Source organism: Netta rufina, assembly GCF_964035555.1.
Source record: "Netta rufina genome assembly, chromosome: 18".
Taxonomy (NCBI): domain Eukaryota; kingdom Metazoa; phylum Chordata; class Aves; order Anseriformes; family Anatidae; genus Netta; species Netta rufina.
Window position 1 is genome coordinate 2630276 of NC_140142.1, and position 24856 is coordinate 2655131.

General features: G+C 48.4%; 2 protein-coding genes and 1 pseudogene across 3 annotated transcripts in view; 1 reads left to right on the forward strand and 2 right to left on the reverse strand.

The window, feature by feature from the left end:
* Nucleotides 1–24856, reverse strand: part of LOC311216156 (olfactory receptor 14C36-like) — a 249838-nt pseudogene that overhangs the window by 220569 nt on the left and 4413 nt on the right. The window lies entirely within an intron of this gene.
* On the reverse strand, nucleotides 13336–14265 carry LOC311216608 (olfactory receptor 14C36-like; the record flags this gene model as incomplete). Its single annotated transcript, XM_084298140.1, has 1 exon — nucleotides 13336–14265. The coding sequence occupies one exon, from the start codon at nucleotides 14263–14265 to the stop codon at nucleotides 13336–13338; it is 930 nt and encodes a 309-aa protein (XP_084154266.1).
* LOC311216609 (olfactory receptor 14C36-like) lies at nucleotides 23201–24127 on the forward strand (the record flags this gene model as incomplete). Its single annotated transcript, XM_084298141.1, has 1 exon — nucleotides 23201–24127. The coding sequence occupies one exon, from the start codon at nucleotides 23201–23203 to the stop codon at nucleotides 24125–24127; it is 927 nt and encodes a 308-aa protein (XP_084154267.1).

Sequence of the window (24856 nt, forward strand, 5' to 3'; positions counted from 1 at the left end):
TTAAAGGTCATCTAGTTCCAAGCTCCGGTCCATGGACGCCGTTAGCAGGGATGCCCCCCATGAGATCAGGTAGCCCAGGGCCTCATCTCACATGCTCTTGATCAGTTCCAAGGATGGGGCATCCCTAAGGTCTCTCAGCAACCTGTTCCAGTGCTTCAACAGCCTCTGGGTGAAGAGTTTCCTCCTAACCTCTAGTCTAAATCTCTAGTCCTTTACTTTAAAAACATTTCCCACTTGTCCTGTCATACGATTGAGCAAAGAGTCACTCTCCATCTTTTCTAGAAGTCCCCTTTGAGTACTGAAAGGCCACAAAGAGGTCACCCTGGAGCCTTCTCTTCTGTAGAATGATCAGCCACCAAGTATGATGGAGAGAGGCTTGCCAACTACATCAGCCAGTTCCCTCAGGACCCTGGGATGCATGTTATCAGGCCCCATAGACATGTACCTGTTTAGTGTCATCAGGTGGTCTTGGATCTGCTCTTAACTCCCACCAGGTTGGACTTTGCACCCCCAGCCTCCATCTACTCGTTCAGGGAAATGAAAGACTTGGGAAGCCTGACTGGCAGTGAAGATTGCAGAAAAGACGTTGTTGAGTCCCTCAGCCTTCTCCATGTCTGTCATTACCAGTGCACCCTTCTCATCTATCAGAGGGCGTACACTCTCCTTGGCCATTCTTTTCTGAGCAGTGTATCTGTAGAATCCCTTCCTATTATTCCTTGCATCCCTTGAGAAGATCAGTTCCATCTGTTCCTTAACTTTCCTTATTCCATCTCTGCAAACCCAAAACAGAAACGTGCATGAGAAAAAAATAAATAAATAGAAGAATATAGAATGGAAGAATATATAATAGAAGAAAAATAGAATGGCTTCCATAGAAGCCATTCTGGAAACAAAACTTGTAGGTAGGAAGTGCAGTTTTGTGGCAGTGCAGAACTGATGGGCACATTGTGCAGGATGCTCCTAAGGATCTTTGTGTCCTTTTCTCTTCTAACTACCATGCCAATACTGTCTCAGGAATGGAGGAGCCAACAGAGGTGAGACAGATACTCTGCGATCATGAATGTCATCAGAAGGCTGATCCCAATAAGACATGGAGATGTCAAGAGCAGCCTGGACAAGAGAGATGTGATATTTCGGGGTGGGAAGAAGAGCTTGGCCAGCAGAAATTTATGATTTCATAGAAGTAAGAGGGTTTATGTAATGTGGATGCTGTGGTAGCACTGACTTAAACTAGTCACATATAGCCCTTACCTTACATGAGCCAGTAATTTTAATGCCTAAACCTAAATGCTACTACAATACTCAGAAAGGAATCTTTTTTTTTTTTTCTTTTTTCTTTTTTTTTTTTTTTCTCTTGCTAAACCTAATGCCTTCCCTTAACAGTAACATGAAAACTCTCTGTTTAACTCTAGACTCCTTGGCAGACCTAAAAATACCCTAAACCGTAGAGCTTGTCCATACCTTAACCACAGACACGACACCACAAGCAGAACAACACACACTCCCACTAAAACTTTGCTTAGTCTCTAACCAAGAAAGAGAAAAACAGGTACCTAGGGGGCTAGAGAGAAGTCAGCTCTGCCTCAGGATCTCCTGCCTCTGCAGGAGGAATGTGACTGTGGCAGGGACTGTGAGGTCACTTCTGTCTCTGCACTTGATAGGGCAGCAGCAGGAACGTGTCACGCAAAGGGACTGTGAGGTCACCTGTGTCTGTAGGTGGCAGGTCACCTTTGACTTCTCAGCACTCCTACTACTCTGTTTTCTATTCTGTACTCTAGCACTCCTAGACATCTGTATTTAGTAAAAGATTTCAAGGATGAGAAGAGCATGTATTGAGAGGAAGGTCATGAAAAGCCAACAGGAGAAGGACCATTTTCTCCCCTGCAGGGGACTGACCCTGGGCAAGGCCCAGCTTGGGAAGCAGCCATGTGGGACATTCATCCCCAAAAGATCCTATGCCCCATGAGCACCCAGTGTCCACCAGGTTTGAAGATACTGCAGAGAAGTTCTCAGAAACACTGCCAGGCACTGCAGAGTGATAGGTTCACTGAGAGTGGAGGGGACCTCCAAAGCCCATGTAGCCATCCACACTAGCCAAGCATGGACACCTAAACCAGGCAGCCCAGGCCCATTTCCAGATGGGCTTTTGTATCTCCAGTGATGGAAACTCCCGTACTTTTGGGGAAACACGATTCAGTGCATTTTGCACTTTCATTCCCATAGTTGGAAGGGGATGGATTCCCAAAGTGCGCCAAGCTGATGGGTTGTATCCTAGTTATTTGAAGTTTCCTGTTCTTGAGTCTTGCAACCTGAATTTTCCACAGATGTCCCAGGATGGTAAATGGATGCTCAGCTGTCTACTAGGAAGAAAGGAGAGTATCTTGGGTTCCCAATGGCCATTTCAGCTTTAGGTCAATTTCTGAAATTCACTGAAGAAGGGGTGTTGTCTTTGAAGAGGTTTTATGTGCTGGACTGGGCTGTAGTTGCAGGGGTAAAGACCACTGCCAGCAGTAGAGGTACCCTTGAACTCCACCTGGCTGCACCTGAATCCCTCAAAAGGCTCCGGTCTCCTGAAAGCCCTTTCTGATAGCTGCAAATCCAGGGAAGTACTTCAAATACAACCGGGTCTCTGGTGGTTTTCCCTGATTGCTTATGGTCAGACAGCAAAGTTCTGTGTCAATACCCAGTAATGTCATTAGTACTTAACTAATAGAGCAACTACTCGTCACTTCAAATGATTTAATCCCTTCCATGGAATGTCACACAGTGTAGTTTCTACCATGAAGAAATGTGAATTTTCAGGATGTATTTTCATCACAGGAGAAGAAATACTGGTGTTCATCTGTAGTTGCATTGTCCTCTCATAGTCTGTCACGATGTGCTCCCTCATCTTCCAGGCACATCCACAAGTTTTGATTAAACAGACAATGCTGAATGTAGCTTTTCCAGCTGCCTATCTGCACCTATGCACTTCCCATGGTTCTGATTTTCCCTCCTCTTACTCTTTGATCATTCACACTACAGTTGCTGCTTCGAGCATGAGGTAGAAGCAGCCCAGCTTGCCCATCTATCAGCAATCTGTATTTTTTTTTCTTTTAGCAAGAACCTCAACCTTTATCATTGAAATAATATGGTATGGATCAATGCTAACGCTATTGTTCATAATTTCATATCTATCACTATAAAATATTTCTTGTACATTCAATGTTTTGGGAAGGTAAACCTCAGAGGAGGAATAGAAGATGAGGAGGATTTTTATTATTTTATTTTATTTTATTTTATTTTATTTTATTTTATTTTATTTTATTTTAAAAATTGCTTCATGATTTCATTTTCTTTGGTTAGAAATAACAAAGACCCTTCTGCACCTGTGTACAGCCACATCTCTTAGGAAAGCAGGTAGGAGCTGCTGCAAAGGGGCTGTAACATGCAGCTGCAGCCTTGAGTGAAGTCTGGTGTAAGGAAATGAGAAGCAAGCACCAGGTGGCCATTGAGAGAAATGGCAGGGCTGGTGGTGAGGAGCAAGGTTGTCCATGCAGTGTCAGACCTCCAGAGTCTGCTTTTCCTCCCCACGCACATCTCCGAGGGAGACACTCTGGATCAATATCAATTAGGGAATAATGCTCCCCCCAAAAAAGTCAACTCAATGCATCCTTTAAGATGAGACAAGATTTTTATTATGTGCTCTTCCTCCTTAACTACACCATGAAAGCTCTACAATTAGCTCTACAAGTCTTGAAGCCGTGAATAAAACTATAGAGGGGATGTTAGGAGTTTCTGCATTTTAATGAGTTCCATGGAGCATTTTGGTGCTGAGTCTATGAAGTTCAGGTACTGAGAGGGGAATGATGCAACTGCTAGAGAAAGTAAACTCAGGAGGACAAGTTGAAGTGACTTGGAGTATTAATGAGCCCATCTGAGGGCTGTTACTAACAAAGCCTCCCCAGAGACTTGTTAGGGCAGATAATTGGAGGCCATGACTACAGACAGGCAAAGCACTGTGCTGAGAAAAGTTTTGGTTTGCTTTGATGAAGCAGAAGGGCCAAGGCCTGACCAGCTACTGGAGGGGAGATCCTGTACCCCATGTCTGGCTCTGGGCTTTTCCTGGGTATCTGTGGGATGTGGTGGGCAGTGTGATGCGACGAGAGAAACACTGGTAAGACACCTCCCAGCCTCTTCACAGGGTAGCAAGGAAGCAATGATGGCCCATCACAATGAGTATAATGTGTCTCCTCATAAGCTCTAGACAAAGGGACAAAAATGTCCGGGCTGTTGTGTCCTTCCATTCTTGCCACCACCCACCTCTTTTTCCTCTACGCTGTATCACACTTAGTCCTATTTCCTTGAAGTCTACAGACACCTATCCCATTTCACCACCTTGCTTTCATCCTGGCGTTTCCATCATTTCACCAGTGTCTCATCAACACTCACCAGCTGTTTCTTGAAACACAAAGCCAGGGTCTGAGAACAGACACTCTTTGGGTGACCTCAGGCACCACAGCACAACCCTTTGAGGGATATTTCTTCCTTCTCATGACAAGAGCCAACCTTCCATGGTGCACTTTGTGGCAGTTTATTCTCTCCTGCTCTTTTCTACTACCACAGAAAGCTCCATCAGGGTGGAAATCCCTCCTGAAGTAGGCATCCCAACCCAGCAGGCTCCTTGTGGCCTCTCAGCCAACCAGACACAAGTCACCTCAGCAGCATCTCCCAAGCCAGGGGCCTGCTGCTGGCCTTGCAGCTTCTTGGCTACACACAGCCAAGCCTTGTGCCTGCTGCTGCCCACTCATGGACTCAAGCAGAAGGGACAGGACAACCCATGTTGGGGCCTTCTTTCTGCCTGGGTCCTCCTGGGTCTGGAGGCAGAGGGGATCCCCCAGTCAGCATGCCAAGCAGGTGCCTTCTGCTGGCCTAGCAGGGCCACTGCCAGATGTCAGCCCAAAAGTGCAGATCCCAGGGAGAAGTCAAGGCCGACCTGCCAAATCCAGAAACAAGTGACCTCACAGTCCCTTTCTGTGACACGTTCCTGCTGCAGGCCTATCAAGTGCAGAGACAGAAGTGACCTCTGCCCTTGTGAGGCCCCACTTGGAGTGATGCATCCACGACTGGGGCCCCCAGCACTAGAAGGATGTGCATCTGTTAGAATAGGTCCAGAAGAGGGCCACAAAGATGATCAAGGGGCTGAAGCACATCTCCTATGAAGAAAGGGTGAGAGAGCTGGGGCTGTTCAGCCTGGAGAAAAGAAGGCTCCGGGGTGACCTCTTTGTGGCCTTTCAGTACTTAAAGGGGGTGTATAAAAAGACGGAGAGCGACTCTTTGCTCAATCAGATAATGACAGGACAAGGGGGAATGGTTTTAAGCTAAATGAGGAGAGATTTAGACTACTGGTGAGGAGAAAAATTCTTCAATTAGTGGATAGTGAGGCACTGGAACTGGTTGCCGAGAGACCTTAGAGGTGCCCCATCCCTGGAGCTGATCAAGAGCAGGTTAGGTGATGCCCTGGGCAACCTGATCTCATGGGGGTCATCCCTGCTTGTGGCCAGGGGGTTGGAACTAGATGATCTTTAAGGTCCCTTTCAGCAGGAGCCATTCTCTGATTCTATGGTCTCACTAGCTCTACCTCAAGCATGACTCCCATGCCATCAGTTTTCCTGTGGTCTCTCACCTGACCAGAACAGAAGGTGCCTCACCATCATCTTCAATTCCAAGTGCATGCTTCTGGCCTTTATGGCCCCTATCTGTGCCACATTCCTCCTGTTGGTCCATCAGCTCCAGAGACAGAAGTGACCTCCCAGCCTCCTTCACAGCCACGTGCCTCCTGCAGGCCCAGCACATCCTGAGGCACATCTGACCTCATCCCAGCTTTCCCAGCCAGCTCCTCCTTGTGACCTCTGATCTGATCACATACCTGTCACCTCACATGCCTCTTCCAATGCCATGGGACTGCTGCAGGACCTCACAGTCCCTGCCCTGCCCCAAGGGGACAAGCAGCTGCAGTCAGGTGTAGGAGTGGGGTTGAGGATGAGATGTGCTGTGTGCATGGTGGAGGGCTTTGAGGGTTAGATGTTCAAGTTAATATTTAGGAAGTAGAGGTCACCCTCCAGGGTTAAGAGAATGGCAAAGGCTTCAAGGGAGGGATTGGTGTTCTGCTCAATGTGCCTTCTCAAGGTCTGGGATAAGGACAAGTTTTGAGGTTTTTAATTTAGATTTGATCTGAAGTGTAGATTCCATAATAGCATTTTAATCCTTAGTTAGTCTTAATCATCCTTCTGTTTAACCTTCTTGCAGAAGATGCGCACTGGCAGATTTCAGCCCAAAAGTGCAGATCCCAGGTCTATGTCAAGAGTGACCTGCCACCTCCAGACACAAGTGACCTCACAGTCCCTTTCTGGGAGACGTTCCTACTGCTGCTCTATGAAGTGCAGAGACAGAAGTGACCTCACAGTCCCTACCACGGTCATATTCCTCCTGCTGGGGCAGGAGATCCTGAGGCAGAGCTGAGCTCTCAGAGCACTCCCATCCATCTCCTCTTTGTGGCCCACAAGCTCATCAGATCCGTGGCCCCTCACATTCATCTTTGTATGCCACGTGACTGCAGAGCAATCTCATGGTTCCTACCCTTCCTTATGGGTCAAGCACCTTAAGTGCTTAAGATAAGGGTTAGGAAAAAGGCTGAATGTGAATAAGTGAATGCAAAGGTATCAGGGCTTTGGGTGTTAGGCATTCATGCATGGGGTTCGGGACTAGGGTTCAGCTTTCTGTGATAGAGATTCATCAAATATTTATTGGGAGGGTTTGGTGTTTGGCTTGTGGTGTCAGGTCTGTGGTTAGGGTATGTACAAGTTCTTTGGTTTTGTTTAAGTCTGCAAGAAGTTTAGGGCTAAGTACAGCATGTTATTGGTAGTGTTAAGGGCAGGGATCAGGGTGAGCAAGAGACTAAGGGCGATGTAATGAGGCTATGGACTAGTTTTGGCTTCAAGGGATCTTGTGGTCAAATATTAGAGCAGTGGATTCCTGTCAGGGTGTGGAGTAGCATTAACTTTATGGATTAACGTTACAGGTTAAAATAGGGCAAGGGCCTCACATGACTGCTTTAAGTCTGCTTTATGGTAGGATCAACATTACCTGAACATTCTTACCTCTGCAAAATCATTAGCTTCTGCTGTCCACGTTCCTTTTCCCTCGCACAAATCTCACATCTCTGTTGGCCAGGCTTCTCCTGACTTCCCCATATCAGTCATCTTCTTAGGGGAAGTTTGGAGAACCAGCATGGAGAAGGAGAGAAATGTCTGTAGGAGAACCCTGCACAATGCGCCCATCAGTTCTGAGCCTAAAGGCACAGCTGACACCTCTGACATGACAACCCCTATCCAAGACGTCTTCCACTATGGGGCCTACCAGCTACTTAAAAAGAGCAGATCTCAGAAACTACATGCACAGCAAGTGCCTTCTGCTGCCCTACCATGGACACCGGCAGATGTGAGCCTAAAGGCACAGATCCCAGCCAGGAGTCAAGGGTGACCTGTCAGCTACTTCAAAAAGCAGTCACCTCACAGGCCATTTAACTGCCATTCGCTTCCTGCTGGACTTAGTGCTTCTGATACACCACTGAGCTTATAATACCACACCTAGAAAACATGCCCTTTTTGGGTCAGGAGCTGCCCAGGTAGAAGTGATCTGGTTGTGATCCTCCAAGCTCATTGCACACCTGTTGGGCTCCCAGCCTCTCTGACACTCAGGAGCCAGTTCTGTGCCAGTCCTGTGAGGTGCTAGGGCAGGAGGGATCTTGCAGGCAATGTTCCAGCCCCATGCCTGTTGGCGGTCTCTCAGCTCCTTGTGCACAGTGAAGATCACGCTCACATCCAGAAGCCTGAAGCTGGCCTAGCAGACACTCAGGGAAGCGCCCTCCAAGCCCCAGCCCCGGCCCGAACCCCAGCTGACGGTGCTGTTCTGCAGAGGAAGGGGTTCTGGTGTCCAGGGCATGGGGGCAGTCTGCAGGGCAGTGCTGGGCAGGCTGGGAGGCAGACCCAGCTCATGGGGTCACTGCCATTGCCCCAGGGCTGCAAGGAATCACTCGCCAGGCTCCTTTGTTGGGGCTTTTGTGTGCCCTGGAGCTGCAGAGCTCTTCTCTGTCTGCTCACAGCAGACTGAGCACTTGAGCTCTGCTCAGTCCACCTTGGACAGGCTCATGCTCTGTGGGCTCCATTCACTGCTGTCTCCTGGGCTCAACAGAGGAGTCCAGTGAGTCCTGATGTGTTGGGATGCCTACTTCAGGAGTGGTTTCCACCCGAATGGGGCTTTCTTTAGAATTAGGAAAGAGCAGGAGAAAAAACTTCCACAGAGTTTACTTTGGAATTTCGGCATTGGCCATGAGAAGGAAGAAATGCCTCTCGAAGGGTAGTGCTGTGGTGCCAGAGGTCACCCAAAGAGTGTCTGTGATCAAACCATAGCTTTGTGTTTCAAGGAACAGCTAGTGAGGGTGGACGAGACATCGTTGAAATGATGTAATATCCAGGATGAAATCAAGGTGGTGAACAGACATAGGTATCTGCAGACTTCAGGGAAATAGGGAAAAGTGTGGGACAGCACAGCAAAGTCTGGAGAGGACAAAGAGGTGGGTGCTGGCAAAAAGGACATTTTTGTCCCCTTGTCTAGAGCTTATGAGGAGATGAAATACAGTCATTGCAATGGGGCCTCATGGCTTTCTTGTGACCCTGTGCAGAGGCTGGGAGTTGTCATACCATTGTTCTTCCCGTGGCATCACACTGCCCACCACATCCCACAGACCCCCAGGAAGAGTCCGGAGCCAGACTTGGGGGTGCAGGATCTTCTCTCCCAATAGCTGGGGTCAGGCCCTGGACCTTTTACTTCACCAAAACCAACAAAAACATTTCTCAGCACAGTGCCTTTGCCTGTCTGTAATCAAGGCCTCCAATTATCTGCCCTAACATGTCTCCGGAGAGGCTTTCATAGTAACAGCCCTCAGTGGGGCCCATTAATACTCCAAGTCACTTCAACTTTTCCTTCTGACTTTGCCGTCTTACATTGTTGCATCACTCTCCTCTCAGTACCTGAGCTCCATAGACTCAGCACCAGAATACACCACAGAACTCATTAAAATGCAGAAACTCCTAAGAAGCCATATCTCTCCCATCATTTTCTTCAAGTCTTCAAGCATTGTACAGCTAATTGCAGAGCTTTCATTGTATAGTTAAGAAGAAAGATTTCAAAGAGTATCTATTAGATATACGTCTCATTTTGAAGGGTGAATTTTGTTGTGTTTCAATTCAGATTGTCATTCTCCAATTGATAGTGATCTAGGGCTGCTCCTAAGGAGCTATACATAGGGAGCAAAAGCAGACTCTTGAGGTCTGACACTGCACGGACAACCTTGTTCCTCACCACCCCAGCCATGCCATTTCTCTTATTGTCCACCTACTCCTTGCATCACTTTTCCTTATACCAGACTTCTGCACTGAAGTCTGCAGCTGGATGTTACAGCTCCTTTGCACCAGCTCCCACCTGCTTTCCTTAGAGACCTGGCTGCACTCAGGTGCAGGAGGGTTTTCCTAATTCAAATCAAATCATGTTCCAATTTTCCAAAAAACGGAGTAAGCTCCTTCTCTTGTACGCCTCCTGTGAGATTGGCCTTTCCAAAAGGATGACTGCACAAGACCTATTTTATACTGACAGATAGGAAACTATAAATAATAGTGTTAGTATTAACCCATATCATATGAATTCAGTGAGAAATGATGAGGTTCTAGCTAAGGAAATAATTAGACAGACAATTAAATAGATGGTCAAGCTGTGCTGCTTCTACCTGAAGCTCAAAGCAGCAACTGGGTTGGTGAGGGCGGTCCGAGTGATCTAGGAGTAAGGGGAGGACAAACAGGAGAACCATGGGAAGTGCATAGGTCCAGACTGGCAGCTGGAAAGGGGACATTCAGCATTGTCTGTTTAATCAAGACAGCTGGATGTACCTGGAAGATGAGGGAGCACACCATGATAGACAAAGCGATGACAAAGCAAGTAGAGGTGAACTTCAGAATTTCTTTTCCTTCAATGAATATACATCCTGAACATTCACATTTCTTCACGATAGAAATTACACTTCGTGTGTAATGTTTTATAGAAAGGATTGAAACATTTGAGGTGATGAGTAGTTGCTCTTTTACTTAAGTACTAAAGAAATTACTGGGTATTGAGTCAGAGCTTTGCTGTCAGACAATAATCAAGCAGGACATGCAAGAGACCAGAGCCCTTTGGAGGATTCATATGGAGCCAGGTGGAGATACCAGAGCACCTCCACTGCCAGCAGTGGTCTTTGTCCCAATAACTCCAGCCCAGCCCAACACATGAAACCGCTTCAAAGACAATAGCCTAGTTCAGGGCGTTCTTGGGATTCACCTAACTTTGAAATGGTCACTGGAAAACCCAAGACACTTTCCCTTATTCCTAGCTGAACATCCATTTACCATCATGGGTCATCTTTGGCAATCTCAGGCTGAAAGGCTCAAGAGCAGGGCACTTCAAATGGCTGAGGCAGAACCCATCAGCTTACCCCAGTTTGGGAATCATCCCCTTCCAACAGGGATATGAAAGTCAAAAATGTGAAATGACCTGTCAGGTCTGTCCTGGTTTCAGTTAGGACACAGTTAATTTTCCTCCTTGTAGCTGGTAGGGTGCTATGTTTTGGCTTAGGATGAGAAGAGTGCTGATGACATGCCGATGTTTTAATTGTTGCAGAGCAGTGCTTACACCAAGGCAAGGACATTTCAGCTTCTCACTCTGTCCTGCCAGCGGGCAGGCTGGGGGTGCAGCAAGAGCTGGGAGGGGACAGACCAAGGACAGCTGACCCAAACTGGCCAAAGCGGGTAATTCCTACCATCTGACGTCATGCTAAACAATATATAGGGGTGGCTAGACAGGGTGGGGAGGCCAGACTGCTCAGGGTTAGGCTGAGCATCAGTCAGCGAATGGTGAGCAATTGCATTGTGCATTACTTGTTTTGTCCACATTAGTAGTAGTATTACTATTATCATCATTATTGTTATTATTATTATTGTTATTATTATTTTCCTGTCTTAATAAACTGTCTTTATCTCAACTCACAGGCTTCATTTTCCCGTTTGTCTTCCCCATTCCAGAGAGGGAGAGGGGAGAGTGAGCGAATGGCTGTGTGGTGTTTAGCTGCTGGCTGGGTTAAACCACGACATGGGGTCAAATGATTAAATAGTGTATAAGGATTTGCCACTGCTGGGAATTTAGTCACTGTTCTTCGATTTACAGCTCTTAGATCTTGAACCAATTGGCATGTCCCATCAGCCTTTTTTTTTTTTTTTTTTTTTTTTGTGGCTAATACAGGCGTCTTATGGGGGAACATACATGGTTCTAAAGTCCCTCCATGTAATAGCTGATCTATGACTGGTTTTAATCCCTTCCTTCTAATGGAATGGGATACTGTTTTACTCTTACAGGTTTCTGGGATTCTGTTATTGGCTATTGAATCATACAAAATTGAATTATTCTCGCCTTATCCTTATGTTTAGTGCTTCTAATAATATCCCAATAACTTAACATTAGCCCTAAGGGACTATCCGGTGGAGTATCTGGTAATTTTCCCCCCTTTTTAAACCCCTCCTGGAATCCTTCCGAGTCTAAGGATCTGCTTTGTCCCTGACCCATTCCTGGAACTTCTTTTTATACAAATAAAGTTCCAAAACTCATGACTGTGCCTGTATCTAAAGGTGTCTTTTGAGTGTTATCCCACCTACAAATACTTAGAACGATCACTTTGGTCCTTCACCAGCTGAGTCCCTCACGGGATATTGGAATCGCAGTTAGAAGACCTCCGCACTCGCTTCGGAACTGAGTTCCGTCTCAATCACACCGTTACAGTCACACAACCGAATCCACCAAGGAAGGGAGAGCTCTTTGTTCTTTACTTGCCTTTTATGTTCATAATCCTGCTGGGCTCTGTACTGCTCCCGGCAAAGGGCCACAACGAAACAAGGGTGGGAGTGCCTCCTTTAGTTGTTCACAGCCTCGGGAAACAAGAGGATCACATCGGGGTCACCAAATTGTTATAAATTCTGAGTCAGTTTAGCATTATAAGATTTATTGAATATTTATTTAAGATTTATATAAGATTTATTTGTACTAGGCTTCGGAGGATAAGAGGGTGGTGAAGGAGAAAGGGAGAGTGAACGAGTAGGAAAAAATATCTTCCCCTTTCCCCTCCACAGATTGGCTCCCTAATGAAAAAAGGCAACAGGTGCAATTGATAACAGTTTCCGAGATATGGTTTCCAAAGTATAGAGTCGATGACAGTGCTGAGTACAAATACCAGGTTAGGGTCATGACCAGAAATTTCATCGTCTTATAAGCCACTGTTACACCACACAGTACCATAACGATCTTAAAACAGGGCCCGGAAAGAATAAACAGCATGACAGAGAGCACATATGGAAAGTAACGTGCTATAAAACTCAATTTGGAAAACAGGCACAGCAGACTTGAGATTAAAGCAATCAGCATTGTGACTAGCAACTATTAAGGAGGTCTAATACTTATACCAATTTTATTTTAACACACTCTGGTCAGATCTGTCGTTATTTGAACCCTTCGAGCCCCATGTTGGGCACCAAAAGGACTGCTGTAGTGTAACCCAGCCGTCAGCTAAACACCACACAGCCGTTTGCTCACCCTCCCCTCTCCCTCTCTGGGATGGGGGAGAGAAATGGGAAAGTGAAGCCTGTGAGTTGAGATAAAGACAGTTTATTAAGACAGGAAAATAATAATATCAATAATAATAACAATAATAATGATAATAGTAATACTACTACTAATCTGTACAAAACAAGTGATGCACAATGCAATTGCTCACCACCCACTGACCGATGCCCAGCCTAACCCTGATCACTTCCCTCCTCCAACCCCCCGCCACCCCACCCCCCCCCGCCCCAGCTACCCACCTCTATCTATTGTTTAGCATGACATCAGATGGTAGGGAATACACCTTTGGCCACTTTGGGTGAGCTGTCCTTGGTCTGTCCCCTCCCAGCTCTTGCTGCACCCCCAGCCTGCCTGTTGGCAGGACAGAGTGAGAAAATGAAATGTCCTTGCCTTGGTGTAAGCACTGCTCTGCAACAATTAAAACTTCAGAATATCATCAGCATTCTTCTCATCCTAAGCCAAAACATAGCATTCTACTAGCTACTAGGAAGAAAATTAACTCTATCAAAGCTCAAACAAGGACAAATGCTATACCTAGAGGGCACAAATTGCCTGAGATTAACTTGAGTTAAACTAGAAAAGAGAGACAGTTCATTACTAAGCAAATACTAAAACTAGAATCAGTTTCTTCAGTGTGGCTTTCAGCTCCTGGTTCCTCATGCTGTAGATAAGGGGGTTCACTGCTGGAGGCACCACTGAGTACAGAACTGCCATCACCATGTCCAAGGATATGGAGGAAATAGAGGGGGGCTTCAGGTAGGCAAACATGACAGTGCTGAGAAAGAGGGAGACCACGGCCAGGTGAGGGAGGCACGTGGAAAAGGCTTTGTGCCGGCCCTGATCAGAGGGCATCCTCAGCACTGTCCTGAAGATCTGCACATAGGACAGCACAATGAAAACAAAACAACCAACACCAAAGCAACCACTAACTAGAAGAATACCAACTTCTCTGAGGTAGACATCTGAGCAGGAGAGCTTGAGGATCTGGGGGATTTCACAGAAGAACTGCTCCACAGCATTGCCTTGGCAGAGGGGCAGGGAAAATGTGTTGGCCGTGTGCAGGACAGCATTGAGAAAGCCACTGCCCCAGGCAGCTGCTGCCATGTGGGCACAAGTTCTGCTGCCCAGGAGGCTCCCGTAGTGCAGGGGCTTGCAGATGGCAATATAGCGGTCATAGGCCATGACAGAGAGAAGGGAAAACTCTGCTGACATCAAGAAGACAAAGAGAAAGACCTGTGCAGCACATCCTTGATAGGAGATGGCCCTGTTGTCCCAGAGGGCATTGGCCATGGCTTTGGGCAGAGTGGTGGAGATGCAGCCAAGGTCGAGGAGGGCGAGGTTGAGGAGGAAGAAGTACATGGGGGTGTGGAGGCGGTGGTCGCAGGCTACGGCGCTGAGGATGAGGCTGTTGCCCAGGAGGGCAGCCAGGTAGATGCCCAGGAAGAGCGCGAAGTGCAGGAGCTGCAGCTCACGCGTGTCTGCGAATGCCAGCAGAAGGAACTCAGTGATGGTGCTTCTGTTGGACATCTGCTTTTTTCGGGATGTGGTCCTGAACAAAGAAGAGGATGAGAGTAATAAAGTACAAGAAATGTATCAGAGGGAAATTAATTCAATTTCTCATTTGAAATCATCACCTATATTGTGCACTTTCTGGCAGACATTTGGCAGATCCCTTTCATGCATCCTGATTCATTCTGCCTGACGGAGTCTGTTGGAACAGGGGCCTCTTCTACGGGCACTGCAGGAGTCAGCCCTGTCCTACAGCAAGAGGTGAAGAGGAACATGGGGAAATGTTGGTTTCACTTCCTTCCTGATCTGAAAATGTTTTGCCCCAGTGTTGCTCACTGTCCACCAAACTACAGAGCAGAGCTGTGGAGGCGTTTTATATATATATTTATTTATTTGTTTTGTTTTGTTTCTTTCAGCTGTCCCACCACTCCTGAGGAATGTTTCCGAGCCACAGATCCTGGCTATTTCTGCTGGACTGAAAGTGAATCCTTGTAGATCATTATCTGAGAAAAATGGACTCTCACTTTAGTACACAGTGTTCTTCAGGAAAGACAGCCAGTCTGTCCATCAAGTACAGTCTCAGCTGCCCTGTGAGAGCTGCAGGAAAGTTCTACTCACATGTTTGATTGAAAAGAGCAAAGACCCTGCTGAGAGCAGAGGAATCCAGGCTCAAAGTGCCCATCTCCAGACCACTCACCCTGTCCCCGTACTCCCCTTCCCCCAGGCACACCGAGGGCTCACTCCATGGGCATGTGAAACCCCCATCCCCAGCCAGCCTGGGAACAAGACCAGCAGCAGCACGGCCAGCTGGAGAAGCCAGGAGGAATGCCAGCGTGCTGCTGCCAGGGGAGGCAAGGCCAGGGAGGGACAGACGGACACTCAGCAGACCCTCCTGTGCTGCAGCTCTGCCTGCAGATGAGACAGCTCCTGCTGGGGACACTGGGGGCTTGAGGGCAGAGGCTGTACTGGTGGGAGAGGAGAGCAGGGGGTGTCCCAGGGAAGGTGCCTGCCCTGCAGGGGATGGCAGGGAGGTGCCTGAGCCCTCCCTCGCACAGCATTTCTGGCAGCAGCTCCCTCTCACTGCCTGCCCATGTCCCTGCTTGTATCTATGTCCCTACTGGGAGCTGGTTCTGTGTCCCCACATCCCCTCCCTGTCCATGCTCACAGACCCCATCCCACAAGCTGTGTGCTTCCTGAGTACAGGACATCACAGGGGTTGCAGCTCCTAAAGATATGATAAGCCCTGAGGAGACAACAAACATTGATGTTTCAGTCTTTAGGCTGAGGTGCCTGAAGGGATTTGATCACATTAATTGCTGCCATGTTGATCTCTCCCTGCAATACTCTTGGAGTCTCAGTCTCCTGTACAATCCAGACAATTCATTGTCATGAACCCTGCCTCCCCTCCACACCAAGAATCTGAAAGCACAGAATCCAAGCAAGTCTTCCATTTCAGATAAACCAAGACTCGGTCTTCCTGCTAAAATGCCCCCTCAAAAATACCATTCTCTAAAACATCTTCTGTGCCACATTACAGGTAGAATATGACCCATCCTGACAGATACTATCAGCCATCAGATGTGCCAGCTGCAGAAGACCCCTCTTGCAACCCCACCTGCAGTGCCCTGCTGCCAGAGCCTCACGGTGTCAAGAGCCTGCAGATGTGACCTGCCACACGCTGCCCTCTGTTGTTGCGCTCCTCAGTGCCTCCAAGCCCTCTCTCCTTCTCTGCTCTCTGTGTGCCAGCTGCGGTCAGAGCCCCCAGCCCTGCTGCGCTGTGCAGAGGAGCTGCTCCTGGGCACAGCTGTCTCTGTGCTTCATGGGACTTTTTGAAATTTTTTTTTTTCATGTCCCACGAGCCCGGCCCAGCTCAGCAGCACAGCACCAGACCAAGGCACTGCAATCACCCCTCTGGGGGCTTTGCTGATGAGCCCACGAACCTCAGGCACTCAGAGACAATTGAAGACATTTTGACAGAAGTCCAAGTCAGAGGCAAGTTTCCTGCAGTGTCCCCCTGAGGGCCAGCACTGACACAGCCTCCCTTGGAGCTCATTCGAGCAGACCCCTGGAGGCAGTGAGGACAAGGAGACAAAGGCAATGTGAAAGTGACACTGATGTGTAGGAAAATTGGATGTGTGTGACCAAGCACAAAGGCCAGGCCTTGATCCCAAGTGCTTCGGAAGGGAGATCCTTTCCTTTACGGGTTGCTCAGGGCTCTTTGTGGGGCAATAGGAGATGGGGATGTGCATGGCCAAGTGCAGGAGAATGGTACGACCCCTGCCTGGTTCATAGGTGGGGGGTGAGGAGGCAATGAGGCCCTGGTGCTTTAATGATCAGCTGTCTCCTCATGGGCGTCAGTGGCAGAGAAAACAGCCATAGATATGAACACAAAGACCTGGGTCCTGTTGGGACTTTCAGCCTTGTCACAGCCCTCTATCCTGTCTATACATGGCTTTCCTAGGGACTCCGAGACCTCCACATCTTTCCTTTTTGGCTGCAGACCCTTATCTCTGTGGTGTCACAGCAGATCTGAGATGAGCGTGATAACTCAGATCTTCTTGGTGGCCATGCTCCTCATAAGACAGCTCTGTAGGAAGCTGCCCTGGTTCCTGGTTAGCAGGCACCACTGCTCCTATGGCATCCCTCGTGGTGCCCAGGCCCTCCTCCTCCTGGGCACTGCTCACTCAGCAGTATCTGAGGCTGCCCTGATGTGTGGGGTTTCTCTTCCTCTGGTACAGGGCTGGGCTCTTCTCCATGTTAAAGTCAAGTGTTTTCTGAAGTCAAAATCTGGCAATTTCTCAAGGTTCACCCGCAGTGATGCTCCATTCTATCAGCTGTTAATGTGAGCAGGCAGACAGGTCAACCTTAGTGTAATTGTGCTATATCTGACTAGACAGCAGCACCAGCAAGAGTTGCAGGGATATTTGGATAATTCAGGAGTAAACACTTGAATGGAATTGCAACACAGTCACAGAAGGTAGGGGATAGAAGGCTGCCAGGTTCCACAGTTGCTGTGCTTGCTTCTCATGCATGCTGTCAGTTTCTCTGTAGTCATGTCCTGAATGTTAAGGGGCTGTGCAGGTCAAAACTGGACGGGCCAAAGCCCAACTGGAGCTCAATCCATCTATTACTGTCAAAGACAATAAAATAAAATTAAAAATAATAATAAAAATACTTTAAATGATGGAAGATTAGGGAGAATCATAATGCTTTATTGGATTTTGGGGGCAAAACCTGGTAACAAGGAATGAGGCAAAGGCTGAGACATTAATGCCTTCTTTGCCTCTGTTATTAGCAACAAAACCAGTTGTTTCCCTGGATATTTCTTCCTCCTCATGGCCAGTGCCATCCTTCCAATGCACATTTTGTAGCAGTGTTTTTCTCTCCTGCTCTTTCCTACTACCAAAGAAAGCTCCATCAGGGTGGAAACCTCTCCTGAAGTAGGCATCCCAACCCACCAGGCTCCTTGCGGCCTCTCAGCCAAGCAGACACAAGCCACCTCAGCAGCAGCTTCCAAGCCAGGGGCCTGCTGCTGGCCTTGCAGCTTCTTGTGGAGACACAGCCAAGCCTTGTGCCTGCTGCTGCCCAGCCATGGACTCAAGCAGAAGGGACAGGACAACCCATCTGGGGACCTTCTTTCTGCCTGGGTCGTCCTGGGTCTGGAGGCAGAGGGGATCCCCCAGTCAGCATGCCAAGCAGGTGCCTTCTGCTGGCCTAGCAGGGCCACTGCCAGATGTCAGCCCAAAAGTGCAGCTCCCAGGGAGAAGCCAAGCATGATCTGCCACCTACAGACAGAAGTGACCTCACAGTCCCTGCCACAGTCACATTCCTCCTGCTGGGGCAGGAGATCCCGAAGCAGAGCTCACATATCCCTAGTCCCTTAGGGACTAGGACTCACTTTTCTGAATTAGAGAGTAAGTAGAGGTTTTTTTGGAAATGTTTGTTATTCTTCTGTGGTTAGGGTATAGGCAAGCTCTGTAGTTTAGCATTTTATTTAGGTCTGCCAAGAAATCGAGGGATAAATAGAGCGTTTTAATACTAGTGTCCACAGAAGGCAATTTGGTGAGTAAGCCTCATCTTGGCAAGGGATGCAAGGAATAATAAGAAGAGATTCTAGAGATACATCGCTCAGAAAATAAAGGCGAAGGAGAGTGTACCCCCTGCGATGGATGAGAAGGGTGGACTGGTAATGACAGACATGGAGAAGGCTTAGGGACTCAACAACAAATGGAAATGGTTTAGTGGAGACTGTTAGCGTTAGGTCAGAGGTTGGACTCGATCTTGAGGTCTCTTCCAACCTAGAAAATTCTGTGATTCTGTGATTCTGTAACATCTTTGCCTCAGTCTTCCTTGCCAGTCAGGCTTCCCAAGTCTTTCATTCCCTGAAGCCATAGATGGAGGCTGGAGGTGCAAAGTCCCACCCACTCTAAGTGAAGAGCAGGTTTGAGACCGCCTGATGGAACTCAACAAGTACAAGTCTATGGCACCTGATGACTTGCATCCCAGCATCCTGAGGGAACTGGCTGATGCAGTTGGCAAGCCTCTCTCCATCATATCTGAAGAGTCCTGACAGTTGTGTGAAGTCCCTGGTGACTGGAAAAAGGGAAATATCACTCCCATTTTTAAAAAGAGTAGAAAGGATAACCCAAGGAACTACTGAATGGTGAGCCTCACCTCTGTGCCTCGAAAGATCATGGAAAAGATCCTCCTGGGATCAGTGTCAAGGCACAAAGAGGTGATCCGAGACAACAAGAATGGCTTCACCAAAGGGTAAATGGTGCCTGGCCAGTCTGGTGGCTTTCTAACAATGGAGTGAGCACATCAGACAACAAAAGAAGACCAGCCTATGTCATCTACTTGGGCTTCTGTAAGACCATTGCCATGGTCCCACATGACATCCTGGTCTCCAAATTAGAGAGATACACATTTGATGGGTGCACCATTCAGTGGGTAAGGAGTTGGCCTGAAGGTCACACCCAGAGAGTGGTGCTCAATGGCTCTATGTCCAAGTGGAGGCTGGTGGTGAGTCTTGTACCTCAGGGGTCTGTCCTCGGACCCATATGGTTTAATATGTTTATTAGTGACATAGACAGTGGGGTCGAGTGCACCCTCAGCAAGTGTGCAGATGACACCAAGCTGAGAGATGTAGTTGATGCAACAGAGGAAGGGATTCCTGTGCAAAGGGCCCTGGGCAACCTGATCTCATAGGGGGAGCATCCCTGTTTATGGCCAGGGGGTTAGCAATAAGTGATCTTTAAAGTCCTTCCAACAGGAGCCATTCTCTGATTCTATGGTCTCACGAGCTCTACCTCAAGCATGATTCCCATGCCATCAGCCTTCCTGTGGTCTCTCACCTGACCAGAACAGAAGATGCCTCACCATCATCTTCAATGCCATGTGCATGCTTCTGACCTTTACGGTCCCTATCTGTGCCACATTCCTCCTGGAGGTCCGTCACCTCCAGAGACAGAAGTGACCTCCCAGCCTCCTTCACATCTACATGCCTCCTGCATGCCCAACAGATCCTGAGGCACACCTGATCCCATCCCAGCATTCCCAGACAGCTCCTCCTTGTGGCCTGTGATCTGATCACATACCTGTCATCTCATATGCCTCTTCCAATGCCATACGACTGCTTCAGGACCTCACTGTCCCTGCCCTACCCCAAGCATAAAAACCACACAAGGTAGGGGTAGGAGTGGGGTTGAAGCTGAGACGTGCTGTGTGCATGGTGGAGGGCTATGAGGGTTAGATGATCAGGTTAATGTTTAGGAATAAGAGGTCACATTCCAGGGTTAAAGGAATGGCAAGGGCTTCAAGGAATAGTTTGGTGTTGTGCCTAAGGATCCTGCTCAGGGTTTAGAATAAGGGCAAGCTTTGAGGACTTCAGTTTAGGTCTGGTTTGGGGCCTAAGGCTAAAGCTGGCACTTTTCTCCTTGGTTAGGCTTAATCATCCTTCTGCTTGCCCCTCTACTAGAAGATGGATTTGAAATCTGCCTTTTCCAAGTCCCGAGGAAAGTCTTTGATCCATCTGTCCTTTCCAAGGTATTTGAGATAGGTCTTATGACAATGTCAGCACCTCCCCTAGCACCTCTCTCATCCTTCCCACACCACCGCTAAGAAACCTGGGGACTGACCAGGGGATGATGAAGGTTTGGAAAGAGCTTGGTTAAGATCTGTGAGGTGGGCTGTTCTGTGCTTCACACAGAAAATGATGATTGTGCCATAGAAAACAGTGACACTCGTGAGGACAGAAGAGCAGGTGGATAAAGCCTTGGGCCTGCCAACACAGGACACACACACATGAAATCTGCATGATTAGGAATTGGAAGATTGGATACAAATGCAAATTTTGAAAGCAAAACCAAGAGTATTACTGTGGCACTGCAGGACAGCTCCAGCAATGGGGAAAAACCACGCAAGAGGTGTCTATGACACTGGGGCCACAGAACTGTAGCTGGGAGGAGGAGAAAGAATTAGTGTACATCACAGAAATTCCCCTGGTTCAGGTACAGCTGCCTTCCGGAGTCAGACCTTCCACTTCACGAGCCTTATAGAGAACAGGGGTGGCATACAGCCCAGGGCTGACCGTAGGATATGGCCCCCAGCAGGAAGCACTGCGGTCATGCAGAAGGTGCAGCTGAGAGTGCTGCCACCTCTGTGAGCAAAGGGGGTGCTGTCCCCATCCAGGAAGCTGGCCAGCATCTGACGCAGGGTGCTGGAGCTGTGCAAGGAGGACAACTCTCCCCCAGGAAGAAGGCCACGGGCATCTGCAGGTGTTTGGTGTCAGGCACCAGCATAGTGATGAGGGTGTTCCACATCCCAGTCACCGTGCTGGTCAATTAACAGGGGAAGAAGATATTTGTGTATGGGTAGAGGATCTCCCAAATGGACAGTTAGGGAAACTCAATGAATGGTGTCTTAGTGTCCTATTTCCTTCATGGAAACCTTTTACAGCATTCTGGTCCCCCCTCTTTTGTTAGAACACGTTCGGAGGGGTGAAATGATCCCTGCCTGTCATGGCTGATGTGTCCTGCAATACACTGGGAACAGAATAGGGGTTAAGGGAGGGAAACATTTGTACTCATGTTTGACAACCACAGTCCAACAGCACAAATCACACTTAAAAATCAGTCTCTGACATCTACAGAAGAGAAGCAGTCAGTGATGCCTTCAGTCTGCTTCAACCACCACACCCCAGCAGAGACCCTGCTGCCTTGGGGAGCTGTCAGCCCTGAGGCCTTGGGGACACCTCGAGGGAGCCCAAGGGCACAGAGCAAGCGATGCCATGGTCGGGTGCTGTGCTGCTGAGCTGGGCTGGGCTCCTGGGCACAAGGGCAGCTCCTGGCAAGAGGCAGTGCTGCAGAGAGACAGCTGTGCCCAGGAGCAGCTCCTCTGCACAGCGCAGCAGGGCTGGGGGCTCTGACCGCAGCTGGCACACAGACAGGAGAGAAGGAGAGAGGGCTTGGAGGCACTGAGGAGCGCAACAACAGAGGGCAGCGTGTGGCAGGACACATCTGCAGGCTCTCGACACCGTGAGGCTCTGGCAACAGGACACTGCAGGTGGGGTTACCAGAGGGGTCTTCTAAAGCTGGCACATCCGACAGCTGATAGCATCTGGCAGGGTGGGTCTCTCTGTTTCTCCAGAAAGGAGTAAAAAATGCTGTAGAGAATAGCATTTATGATTGCATATTTCAAGAGGAAGACCAAGGCAGGGGCTACCTGAAAGGCAAGACATTTTCTGTAGCCTGTGCTTGCAGATACCTGCGGTAGAATGGAGGCTGGTTTCATGGTAATAGGTGGTCAGGTTTGTACTGCAGACTGAGACTGCTAGAGCATTGCAGTGGGGGATCAATATTTAATCAATGAACTTCATAAAGTCCCTTCCCACACCTCAGCCCACAGACTGCACCAACATCATCCTTGTGGTCCTCACATGTTTTTTTCTAGCTGATATTAAGGAGCTACAAACCCTCCAATGGCCAGTGCCCTGTCTTTGAGAGTATCTCCTTGCTTGAGATGAGCACAGATCACCTGCACTGAGCATGAACTGACTCCTCTGCAGGCAGAGCTGCAGCACAGGAGGGTCTGCTGAGTGTCCGTCTGTCCCTCCCTGGCCTTGCCTCCCCTGGCAGCAGCACACTGGCATTCCTCCTGGCTTCTCCAGCTGGCCGTGCTGCTGCTGGTCTTGTTCCCAGGCTGGCTGGGGATGGGGGTTTCACATTCCCATGGGGAGAGCCCTCAGTGTGCTTGGGGGAAGGGGAGTATGGGGAGAAGGTGAGGCATTGGGAGATGGGCACTTTGAGCCTCGATGTCTCTGCTCTCAGCAGTGTTCAGGTTCTTCTCAGGTCAACCTCTGAGTAGAACTTTCCTGCAGCTCTCACAGGGCAGCTGAGACCAGCACTGATGGACAGATTGTCTGTCCTCACTAAAGGACACTTCGCACTATAGGGACTGCCTCTTTTTCTCTTAGGATGCGCAAAGTTTCCCTTCAAGTGCAAGAGAAATGCTCAGGGTTTCTGTTTCATAAAAACTCAGCAGGTGTGGTAGGTTAGCAACCAGAAAAAATCTGACCATATAAAATAAAAATTAAAGAAATCTGTGTATATATATATGCTCTGAAGTTGGTTAACCCGGGAGCAACACTGGGGCAAGGTTCTTTGATATCAGCAGTGAAGTGAGTCTGAGATTACCCCAGGTTCTGCCTTTCCTCTGGCTATTGGGCATAACTGACTCTTCCATTGCCCACAAAGGAGGCCCCTGCTCCCAGGGATACCCTCAGGCAGCATCAGGAAGAACTCATGAAAGGGACCTGCCAAATGTCTTACTGGAAGTGGACAACTTTTCTGGTGATATTAGATAAGAAATGGGATTAATTTTTCTCTGATAAATCTTTTGTACGTTACTACTGTTCTTCCTCTTCTATGTGCAGGAACACATCCCAAAAAAACAGATGTCCAACAGAAGCACCATCACTGAGTTCATCCTGTTGCCATTCGCAGACACACGTGAGCTGCAGCTCCTGCACTTCGCACTCTTCCTGGGCATCTACCTGGCTGCCCTCCTGGGCAATGGCCTCATCCTCAGCGCCGTAGCCTGCGACCACCGCCTCCACACCCCCATGTACTTCTTCCTCCTCAACCTCGCCCTCCTCGACCTGGGCTGCATCTCCACCACTCTGCCCAAAGCCATGGCCAATGCCCTCTGGGACACCACGGCCATCTCCTATCAAGGCTGTGCTGCACAGGTCTTATTCTTTCTCTTCTTTATAGCAGCAGAATATTCTATTCTCACTATCATGGCCTATGACCGCTACATTGCCATCTGCAAGCCCCTGCACTACGGGAGCCTCGTGGGCAGCAGAGCTTGTGCCCAGATGGCAGCAGCTGCCTGGGGCAGTGGCTTTCTCAATGCTGTCCTGCACACGGCCAACACATTTTCCCTGCCCCTCTGCTATGGCAATGCTGTGGACCAGTTCTTCTGTGAAATCCCCCACATCCTCAAGCTCTCCTGCTCAGATGCCTACCTCAGGGAAGTTGTACTTATTGCATTTAGCTTTTGTTTAGGCTTTGGTTGTTTTGTTTTTATTGTGGTGTCCTATGTGCAGATCTTCAGGGCAGTGCTGAGGATGCCCTCTGAGCAGGGCCGACACAAAGCCTTTTCCACGTGCCTTCCTCACCTGGCCGTGGTCTCCCTGTTTGTCAGCACTATCATGTTTGCCTACCTGAAGCCCCCCTCATTCTCCTCCCCATCCCTGGACCTTGCAGTATCTTTTCTCTACTCCATGTTACCTCCAGCACTGAACCCCCTCATCTACAGCATGAGGAACCAGGAGCTCAAGGATGCACTGAGGAAATTGTTTGAATACATATTTCTTTAAAAAAAAAATAATGTGCCTTTACGTTCTGAGTTTATCTCAGAAACAGTTAGGAAAGCAATTTGGTTTTATTTTTCTTGATAAATATGTTCTCCAAGTTGTGGTGTCGATTTAATTAATGTCATGTTAGCCTCCTACCTGTTCATTTATCTCTTTACTTTTCATAATTATCTCATGTATATCTAAAGCCAGGCTTTCTGTGTAGCTATAGACAATAAAGAAGCAAGCAGAAATTCATAGGTCTCAGCTGCAGTGCATTCCCATCTCCTTTGAGAGACGTTATTTAAAAAAAAAAATAGCAAAACTATTTGTGACAGTGATGCTTGACCACTTCCTTGAAACAGGGCCTCAATAGATAGAGCTTATTTTCAGGAGGACAGTCGTTTTCATAACGGGAGCTCACCTCTCCCCTCTCCTTCCATTTTCCACCTTCTATTGCTGAGTGTGACATCATATGGTATGGAATATCTCTGTGGCTGGTTTAGGTTAGCTGCCCTGGTGATGTCCCCTCTCTGTCTCTTGTGCACCCGCAGCCTGTTGGCTCTTTGGGGAGGGACGATTAGAGGGATTCCTGATGCTATGACAGTACTGCTCAGCAGTAGACAAAACACAACCGTGATACCAGTGCTGTTCTAGCTACTCAAGCAGAGCACAGCACTGTGTGGGCTTCTACAGGAAAAGTTAACTCCATCCCAGCCAGGCCCAGTACGCTCACATATTGAAAACACAGCA